Consider the following 11167-nt stretch of genomic DNA (forward strand, 5'->3'; position numbering starts at 1 on the left):
ATTGTTGCTTCCCCAGCGAAAGATTCTTTCGAACGTTACTTACTTCGAAAGTGCTAGCAATCTATCGGTTCTGGAATCAACCCTTAGGTGAGAGAACATTAACCTTCTTTCAGGAAGGCTGAATTCCGTATCTGTAAATCATTTCCCACTCGAATTATGCTATGAGAAAACTCCCAAGACATAAGCTGTGATTAGCATGAATAGCCTTTTAGCGAATGAGTCAAAGAGCTCAGTAACATAACCCAGTGTCCATGATCACTTCAGGATTTAGATCAAGTCTCACTGTGACCATCATAGTGACCTCGGTTAGTGTGTCGTAACGGTCCTTAAACGACACATCTACACCAAGACCTGTCCAAGTCGTACACTTACCACAAGTGTAGAATGCTCCCACATAGTGATCAGCCTTCACCTATGTATTCCACATATATGACTTTAGATATAGCTTTCCAGGCGTATATCAGTCATCGACCTCGTTTTAGCTCACCGCCCGAACTCAGGTGCCCAGCACGTGACTCAATTTAATACGGAGGCTATGGAAGATAGTTGTTATTGATTCTAATGTTTAGAACTCAACCCACTAATCATATAATGCTAATAAAGTAATCTTATTATCGAATTTAGTAATCATTTATTCATTATCTTCAAGTGGGCAATATTATTCCTAACAAGATAATCATCCTTACTTCGTCCCGAGATGAACATGAGTACAGATTGAGACCACTGTAGAAAGTTGTGGTCATTGAGTTTGTGACTTGTTTATATGTTGGGAGAATGAATTGGGGTTTGACTGAGTGGGCGTAGTTTGTGAAGTGGTGTTGAACGCGGATGAGTTTTCGAAGGTATTCATAGTGATTGAATTTCTTAGCTCTGATACCATGTAGAAATATGAATTCAAGCTAGAGAGAATATGGAGAATCTTTCATTTTTCATCCTTGTTATGAGAGGTGAAACCTCTATTTATACATATAATGAAGATAAGTAAACATGATTACATTACATGGAAACAAGGAAGAGTTAATCTAGGAACTATACAAAAATACATGGGAAATAGTGTATTGCAATTTCCAAGGATGATGGACCTTCCAAGCTTATGCATGTACATTGTCTTTCTCCACTTGTGTTTTCGACAGTTTCTATTTATTTCTCACTATCTATATTTAATGTTTGCAGGTTATCTATTTGTTTTATTTTAGAAAAGGATGTTTGCACTTTGCAGGGTTCGCAAAGTATCTGTTCTTTGCGAATTCGGATCTTTCTGTCTCCTGTTCCTCCAATGAAATTTTAACACGTCATTCCCTTTTAATTAAGTATTAACTTCGTCGAAAAATCACACTTGTTCTTTCCATGCTTCAATTGAGTACTTATTCAAATCTTGGAATTATTTCCCATTTCAATATTCTAAGAAAAAAAATAAGCTTAAAAAAATAAATAAATAAATCACCCAGCGGTTAACGTTTCATAGGTACATATAGCTGTGTTTTCTCTTAAGATATCTATTTTATTTGTATTTCCATAATGATCAAGCAAAGACCTGAATTCTTTTTCTATCTGAATAAACTTTATTCCACATAATAATCAGTAACATGCCATCATCATATGAATTTCAAAGGTGACGTATAATTTGTTTCATCGACACAAAAGTACCGGCCACACCCACGAAACAACCTGTCACCACAATTCCGGCGATCAATACTAATTCGAACCCAAATCTCCGAGCGGATCTGTTGATCTTGAGGTAGAAGAGGCACGGCAGCAATAACGAGACGTTGACACTTAAGATCGCGCCCGTCAACGCCATCACGTAGCCAAAGAAAGGAAAGACTAGTGCAACGATTACGGTGCTAAACACGATTAACGTCCTAATGATGATACTAAACACCGTTCCCATGTTTCTAAAAGGGTACATATCCTCAATGGCATTGGCGATGGGAGATATCACGACTGCATATTTTGTGAGAGGGTTGATTAGGGTTGTGCAAATTGCTATTTTTGTACTTAGTTTTTGTATGGGAAGATTTAGGGTCACTTGAGACTTCAAAGTGTCTCCAAACATCAAGTAGCCTAGGATAGCCATTGATCCGTAGGTTAATGTGCTCGTTACAAAACTTACTATTAGAACCTGCAAGTATATTGAGAAAAAAAAAAAAAAAAGATATGATGAAAGTTGGGAACTTGGGATAAAATTAAAAGTACAAATAATTAAGAAAAAAAACATGACAAGAAATAGGGAGCTTTTTTATTAAAAGGCTCAAGTAGAAAAATATTTGCATGCATGCATGTGAATTTCGTGCTATAAAAAATTCTCTATTTAGGCAGTTTGCTTCTAGTAATCATTTTGCTCTATATTAATTCACACTAGCAACATGTATTTGCTGCCTAGAAAACGTCTACAAATGGAAAATCTACAAGTAAGTTCCTTACGCAATGTTTATTTTTATTTTTTTAAATAGGCTTTTTCTATGCACGTGTTGTGTATTCTCTCTTAACTTTTTTTTGGGTGGATTGTAATTCAATTTTTGTATCCTAGTCATTATTAGCTTTTGCTCGTATGAATGAAAAATTATTTGAGTCCCTAATTATAGTAATCTATTATACATATATTAAACAACACTCTTGTGCTTAATCTTGATTTTTTATGATTTCAAGCAATATCAAACATATGTGTGACCTACTAGTCTCAAATAAATCAAGTAACCTACCTAAAAACTCGCTACTACCAATTAAGGTGTCCAACAACATTGACTAAAAGACAAGCTTACGAGATTAAAGTGCACTAATATCCCTGGTGAATCCATATCTCTCTTGGTCTCACTTTTAGCCGAATAAACCAAATCATCGATTTTCCCCAAACCATATAGCAAATAAAATCCTAAAACATGTTATTTTCTTAATAGCCATAGGTACGTACCTTAGGGAAGTGTCTCCTATTCTTCATGGAATTGCACAAAGTGGGAAAAACGGAATGCCCACAATAACAAAACAGAAACAAGCTCACCGAAGTCGGCAATCCTCCAAACCTCACCGCCACGTGACTTCCTCTATCATCTCCGCCGCCGTGAAGCCCAACCCCATCAAAAGCCCAACCCCAAAACACACACACCACCACCGCCACCGAAGCCACGACTCCCCCGGCCGAAACGTACGCCATCGCGCCGAGGCTCCTCACCCACGCCGTCGGAAGCACGGCCAGCGCCGCCAAGACCACGAAGCCCCGGCGGCCCGAGAAGTAGCCCGCCACGTGGAGGCGGGCCCCGGGGAAGAGCTTCTCGAAGTTGTCGCCCTCAAGGACAAGAAACTCGACGGCGACGAGGAAGAGCTCAGCGTACATGAGGACGGAGATCAGGGCGCGGCCGCGGGGCCTGAAGGCGGCCCCGCCGATGTCTGGGTAGGATTTGATGGCGGCCGGGTCGGTCTCCATGCAGCGTTGGAGGAGGAGACCGGTGTACCAACACAGCGCCGCCACCGAGAATAGGAGGCTCAGGCTCGCCCACCCGCCTTGGGACAGCGCGAACGGGATCGATAGAATCCCCACGCCTGAGCTAAGGCAACATAATATTTTTTATTTTGTTAATTATATTGCATGTTATATACAAGAGAGCCTATAGCTAGGGCTAAAACGTTAGGGCTTTAGAACCATAAGACAGTGATCTGAACCAATGTATTGATTTATGTTATTTGGATGTTACATCTAAATAGCCTATCCAAAATTTGGCTTTTTCTTTTCTCAAAACTTAAAATGATTTTTGTGTATGATTTGTTTCTTGATGTTAACCGGTTTTGATTTTTAGAATAATGTGATGTTTCTTAGAATCATTTTTAAAATGTTCAAATTTAAAACAAAACAATATAACTAATTACATTAAGGAGATTTACAAGAATGGGATTAATTACATTGCGTTACGTCAAACCAATTACACAAACACCCACCCACGAGATTACGAGTACGTAATATATATATATATATATATATATATATATATATATATATATATATATACACACACACACACACACACATATATAAAAGATGTGAAGTGATCAATCCATTGTGTGGTTAAAGTATATTTTCATATATTAAAAAAAAATATTAACAAGATATATACGAGCAAATGTTAAATAGTTAGAATAATTCAGACTGCTGGACGGTACACGCAGTAAAATAAGATATGGGCCTGTGGTTACGATGGTATATACGAGCTGTATTGTTTCAAGTATTATGTATAATATTATGAACTCTATATATTCTACGCATGAGATCATGTATATAAATAGAGAGAGAGAGAGAGAGAGAGAGAGAGAGAGAGCTACCTGATAAGGCATTGATTCCATTAATGCAAGTTCTTAGGACAGTAGTTCCTTCGTTAGACTCTTGTGGCTGTGAAAGATGGTTTGCTTGGCTCTCCATTATGAGTTTCTTCGATAAACGTATGCTAGAAATATTGTTTGAATGGTTTATATACATGAACGATCTTGAGTTATATGACGAAGTGGGTGACAAAGAAATTTCCACGAATAATTCACTTTAGATCAACGAAACCCATGATTGAGATTCGACTATTCTAGATATCTACATTCTGTTTTTTTAACCAAATTTGTATATGACGCAAACCTATAAAATTAAATATACGTACATATATATATATATATACGTATATATATATATCTATATAATAATAATGAAACAACAAAAAACCGCCAAAATGTAATGGAAAACCAGAAATAACAAGAGAATTAAGAAATATCGTTTCTTTGTTGCAGCTGAAATCGAACAAACTAATTAATATGACAAAGAATTTTTCAAAATATCTTAAATTAATATAATTGATATCATACTTAGGAACTGAAATAAATGAAAATATCCTCATAATCGGGAGATTTCAAAATATGTAAAAAAAACTGAACGAAAATTGAAGTATTACAAGAATTTAAATTCTATTTTAATAGAAATCGTAAACAAAATATATAACAAGAATTTAATGGAGATGACATTTATGAGGATAGAAAATCACATGAATCTCGGATAGAAAACTGATGACCATTTAAAAAATCCCATGGAACTCGGGTGTGAAATGCTAATTGTTTTTTTTTTTTTTTTTGGCTAAATTTTTATTTTAAATTTAAATACTGGAAAACACTGGAGGCAAGAGATAATTTATTTAAAAGTTTTTTTTTTTTTTTTGTTGGACTTCAATATTAAATAGACCGATTTGGATTGATTCAAATTAAAGGATCTCCTTAAGACCGAAAAAAAAAACTGTTGAACCTATTGTAAAACTCATAAATACTAATATAATGTATATACGATGCAGAAAGAAAACAAAAGAATCAAAGTAATATATATCTTGGAATGTCAATAAATAAATACTTATATATGTGTCTATACGTATATGTGCAAATGGAATAAAAATATATATATCGACAATATAAGAGTTTGATCTTCTTACCGGATGAACAAACGTGTCTCTTTAGGGGCCCAGAAGATGAAAGCGCGACGTAGAGTAATATTTATGTATATGCAGAGAATGGAAAGTTGTTATAATGATATTGAAAGAGAACGAAAATATGCGTGATATAGAGTATGAAGCGAAAAATGGTATTGAACGGAAAATGAAAGCGAAAGATGTTGGAAGGAGACAGAATAGTGGAGGCATTGACAGGGTATGTCTATTTATAGACAATGCCAAACACAGGATATGTAATTTTATTTCATATGTATTATTGATTATATATAAATGTATATGTATATATTAGTGCATAGGTTTGGAGAATATATTTATTCTCGTGAATAACTATATATCTAGATATTTTATTACTTGACTCTCTCTCTCTCTCTCTCTCTCTCTCTCTCTCTATATATATATATATATATATATACACACACACACACAAGCAAGTATGCCCGCACGTAGTGCTACAGAATAATTAATATATTTTAATTTAAAAGAAAAAATATATAGAAATATGTTAAAAAATATTTAGATTTAAAAAAATATATTTAAACTTTTTTGAGATATTTTTATATTTCTGATAAAAAAAAAATCGTACAAATGAATGTTAGGGTCCAATCTCTTATTTTTTTTCTTTTAAAAAAAGTTTTCTTAAAAAAAATAATAAATAAATAAAAAAAAACATTGTTCAAGTGAGTAGAGATGATTCTTCTACTTTAACGATTTTCCAGCTCGATCCTATTTATCGGGATGGAGTGGCCAAGGGTATCTCGCTTGCCCGACGTGCAACCTTGACACGCCGTCTTTGAAAGTCAGAAACAGGATCGTTTACTACGACCATCGTCGATTCTTGCGTATGCGTCACCGATTGAGAAAAAGCACCGATCACTACAAGGATCGCCACGAGAAACGTAGTAAACCCGAGAAGTTTACTCCGCAAGACATACTCGCTCAGTTGGCTAGTGTCTCTTCCATGACAACTGGCAAACATGCTGGCTCCGTGGGCAGAAAACGAAAGCGAGCCGAGTGCGAACTAAATTGGGCCAAGAAAAGCATCTTTTACGAGTTGCCGTACTGGTCAGATTTGGAGTTGAAGCATAACATGGACTTCATGCACATAGAGAAGAACGTGTGCGAGAATCTTCTCGGAACCTTGCTCAGCTTAGAAAAGAAGAACTACGACACAGATAAGGCGAGGTTTGATTTGATGGACTTGGGCATCAAGACCGCTCTCCACTTGAAAAAACAAGGGGATTCGTGGTACAAACCGCGAGCATCGTACACCTTAACCCTTGTTCAGAGGCAGCGATTTACCGAGTTCCTCCAATCTGTCAAATTTCCAGATGGGGTCGCTGGGAATTTGAAGAAAAATGTGACTGCTGATGGAAAACTCACAGGTTTGAAGTCGCATGATTGCCACGTGATCTTGCAGAGGTTGTTGGCTGTTGGTATTCGTCCTTTTGTGCCAAAAGAAATACATCAGACGATCTCCGAGCTTTGCAACTTTTTCAAGCTGATAAGTTCGAGAACCTTGAGAGTAGAAGATCTTGAAAATGCGCAAGAGTCTATCATCGAGATCTTGTGTAAGCTTGAGATGATAAGTTCGAGATTTTGTATGTTTATTTACTATATAATGTAACCACGGTTTTCCTCCGCCATATGTGAGGTTTGTTAATAATAAAATCCGTGGTGCCGTCCACGTTTTTTTTAAACAGAAAACTAATATTTATTTACTAATATTGTTCACATCTTACAGGATGTCAGATGCAGGTGGAGCAGGTGGAGATGAGTCTCCGCTACACCGTTCAGGAGCAGGTGGAGATGAGTCTCCGCTAGAGACACCGGGTTCCCAAGGTCCTAAGAAAACAAGGGGACCAACAACCGGGTCTACTTCGGCAAAAGCAGCGCATGGGGTACCCGGTGCGAAAGTTGTTAGGTACGACCCAATCAACCAAACTTTCTACCAGGACGTAAGAAAAACAATAAAAAAGGTAGGAGTATTCAACAACCGCGTCGGCGCTTTGGTGAAAGTCCATATCCCGGTCACACTTCATGATTGGAACGAAGTGACGCCCCAGATGTTGGGCAATATTCTGAGCGCACTTCATTCCGAGTACACTTTCGTGTACAAGGATGATGAGACCGATGAGCTGCTTCCGGCGGATTGCTATCGTCATCAGATTGACCAGACTATCATTCGCGATGCAAAGCGTATGAGGCGCAACCAAAAGTCTAGATTATCAGGGACTTTCTTAGGAAAATGTTGTGGGCAAATGAATGTCGCCAAGAAAGAAATCTCAAAAGGATATCAAAAAGACGATTGGGAGAAGGTGATAGAGGAGTTCGCAACTGACGATTGGAAGGTAATGTATAATTCTAAAAATTATGTTATCTTCTATGAAATCGAATTATAACGCAATTTAATATGTGCAGAAAAAGTCTACTCGCAACAGAGACAATTCCAAGAACAAGAAAACGAAGTCCACACAAAGGTCGATTTCTTTTTTGGCTTATCGACATTTGAACGTAAGTTTATTCTAATTTTGTAATTTTTTTTTTGCAATAAATACATTACTCATATTTTCATAAGAACTGCAGAGTAGGGAAGATGGGACTTTGGCCTCGGCGTTAAACACGTGGGAGAAAAAACATCAAGATGATCAAGGCAATTGGACGACAGCTTGGGCGCAACAAGCATTTGTAAGTTACTTGTGTTAATTACTTAATAATCAAGTTTCGATAATCTTAATAATTTTTTTAACATATGTTTGAAGGCGCGAATTATGACTCAAGTCGAGGATATGCAGCGACAAGCAGCGGAGTCAGGCCAAATGTTTGACATAGACCAGGCGGAGCAGTACGCGATGGATACTGTTCTCGGGCAACGTCGAGATTGGTATGTCGGGATAGGTCCCTCGATCCCGAGATCCTCGTATCTCTTGGCTCAGGCTCAGGACGACAGCTCGTCCTCAGGTTCTTCATCGACGCGCGTTCCAGATCCAGTGATTAGCGAGCTACAAGCAGCGTTGGCCGCACAACAAGCTCAGATGGAGGCGTTTCAGCGACAGTTCTTTGCCTACACACAGCAGCATCCGTCTCCCATGCAGACATCCCCCGCGATGATGCACCCTGGGACGACGCCGCCATCAGCTTCAATGCCGAATGTTCAGACGCCGGCATCCGCTTCAATGCCGAATGTTCAGACGCCGCCATCCGCTTCCATGCCAAATGCTGATCAGACGCCAGGTTCGGTAGAATTTCAGCGACATCGTTCGAGCGGCAGCGCATCAGGCCGCCAAGGCGCACGAGCAAGATCTGGCGGAAGAGGAGGCCGTGCATTCCAGAATTGGCAGACTTCGAATGAAAAAGGGAAACAAAAAGAATAAATTGTAATTTTTGTAATTTATTGAATGTAAATTATCAAATTTTATGAATTTAATATTATTATTTATATACTTATTCTAATTAATATTATTCAAATTATTTATTTAATTTAACAAAAAAATTATTTAATTAATTTTTTAAATTATAATTTTTATATATTTAATAGGCTGATTCTATTAGAATCAGCATTTTAAAAAAAATAACTACAGACTATCAGATGCGACTAGTCGCATCTGATACTTTCGCGGGAAGAGTATCAGATGCGACTAGTCGCATCTGATTGTACTAACACCCGCCAAATATTTCGGGGGGAATTACTATCAGATGCGACTAGTCGCATCTGATACTCTTCCCGCGAAAGTATCAGATGCGACTAGTCGCATCTGATACTATAATTCACGCTTTAATTTCTTATTTTGAGGGATATTTAGGTGCGACGTTTGGTGCGACTAGTCGCACCTAAAATGTCGCACCTGATAGTGATGACTTTCAGGTGCGACAAGTCGCACCTAAAATCATCAGGTGCGCACTTTCAGATGCGACTTTGTCGCATCTAAAGTCGTACCTGATGATACTTTCAAGTGCGACCCTGATGCTTTCAGGTGCGACTTTTGTCGCACCTGATGCTATTAATTGTACTAGTGTTTGCTAAAAAAAAAATCGGTACGCATGATCACTACTTGTATTTAAGGTCCAATATCCCTATTTTTTTCTTTTAAAAAAAATTCCTAAAAAAAAAAACTATTCATGGAACAATGTTTTGTAAGGAATTAGGGAAATTATTTTATTTTATATAATATATATACATATATATATATATATATATATATATATATATATATATATATATATATATATATAGCTTTGACATATTTTCTACATAACTTACTAAATATACCAAGATATAGAATTGAAAGCCAATTCTTGTTAACCGTAAATACAGTATAGAATCGGAAGCCAAATCTGGTATTATATATATATATATATATATATATATATATATATATATATATATATATATATATATCTATGATTCAAAATATTACGTAAAGAAATATTGTTTGGATTCGTACATTATTAGAGTCATAAGTGATGCATAATTGGCAAGCTATTCGTTTGATATATAAAAAATAAAAGAATAAATGACATTTTCGCCCCCTAAACCAAGTCGCAATAACGATCGGCCGTCACAATTTTTTTGTTTTTTTTTTTGTTCTGTTTGTTTGCCCTTCAAACTCCGAATGTTGGCATTTCTGCTCCTTCCGTCCAAGCAGACGTCAAAAAATCTGTTAGTAGAACATGTGTGACGTACGTGATTGTCGAATTTAAGGGTAAAGTTGTAATCGTTACAATGAATCTGTTATTAAAATAAAAAATGAAATGAATTATACAAATAAAAGATATAATCGAAATGAATCTAATTTTAACAGAGAAAATAAAATAAAATATAAAACCCAGAAATTAATCGGATCCGACAAAACCAAAGATGCGAGACGATTGAACCCTAGTAGCCGAGAATGGTGAAATCGATGGGAAAATCTCCATTGAAGACGACTCCTTTGAACAAGGGTCGCGGTAAAAAAAAGTCGAAGTCTTCTGATGTTGAACCGTCAAGGCGTCGATGAGAGACTTTGAAATCGCCTTCGAAATCTGGTGATGGTGTACCGTCACGCCCAGCGAGTAAACCGTCTAAAAGAAAGGGAATCCCGGTCGAAAGTGGGGCTTATGTAACTGGATTTTATTTCTTTTGTTTTTGGACCACTACATATTTGTCGACTTATGTTTGTTGGTAGTGTGAGAACTTTGTGTTCCCGGTATGTGTCCATTTTTTTGGTTAGTTTGTCGCCTTTATTTAGTATGTGTGGGGTCGAGTATTCAATATTGTTTTGTTAGAGTGGAATATTAATTACACATTTTTCGTGTTGGTGGTTGTATTTAAATATTTTTTTTTTGCTATTTGTTTTGCAGAGGATTTGCTAAACAAATTTGTTTTGAATATATACCATGGAGAGTATGTACTATTTTTGAATGAAAGAGTGAAGTACGTAGGTGGTCTATTGTTCAGATCGATGCAGTAGTGAAGAAACGTTTAAACTACAGTGAACGCGGTATTTACTATATGAAGTCCCCCGGGTGTACAAAGATGGTTTGTGTTTCTAATGACATTGATCTTCTTGAGGTCATCACCCAGACTTTGAGGACCCAATAGGAGGTTGACTTGTTCGTTGATATTCCAATTAATGCCTCTATCGAAATTGAGCAACATTAAGTTCTTACAATGGGAGATTGCGATGTTCAAGAAGAGATTGAGGTTGAAGATCAGGGTTTGTTCA

General features: G+C 36.8%; 1 protein-coding gene across 1 annotated transcript; it reads right to left on the reverse strand.

Moving 5' to 3' along the window:
* Positions 1-1606: 1606 nt before the first annotated feature.
* On the reverse strand, positions 1607-4408 carry LOC149403020 (amino acid transporter AVT1I-like). The gene is made up of 3 exons (XM_089610076.1): positions 4312-4408; positions 2912-3537; positions 1607-2122 (listed from the first exon to the last, which is right to left on the reverse strand). Exons 1-3 carry the CDS (start codon positions 4406-4408, stop codon positions 1607-1609), a joined length of 1239 nt encoding a protein of 412 aa, XP_089466202.1.
* Positions 4409-11167: the final 6759 nt, after the last annotated feature.

This window comes from Urtica dioica, chromosome 3 (genome assembly GCF_054948205.1).
Source record: "Urtica dioica subsp. dioica isolate 48M chromosome 3, U.dioica_male_clone48M_v1_H2, whole genome shotgun sequence".
Taxonomy (NCBI): Eukaryota; Viridiplantae; Streptophyta; class Magnoliopsida; order Rosales; family Urticaceae; genus Urtica; species Urtica dioica.

What these genes read in the sequence shown, in the direction of transcription:
- LOC149403020 (XM_089610076.1), bottom strand. Translation starts at nt 4,408, where the DNA reads ATGGAGAGCCAAGCAAACCATCTTTCACAGCCACAAGAGTCTAACGAA. An exon ending in TGGAATCAATGCCTTATCAG is followed by an intron (nt 3,538 to 4,311) that starts GTAGCTCTCTCT and finishes GCCTTAGCTCAG; the next exon opens with GCGTGGGGATTCTATCGATC. An exon ending in ATAGGAGACACTTCCCTAAG is followed by an intron (nt 2,123 to 2,911) that starts GTACGTACCTAT and finishes ATATACTTGCAG; the next exon opens with GTTCTAATAGTAAGTTTTGT.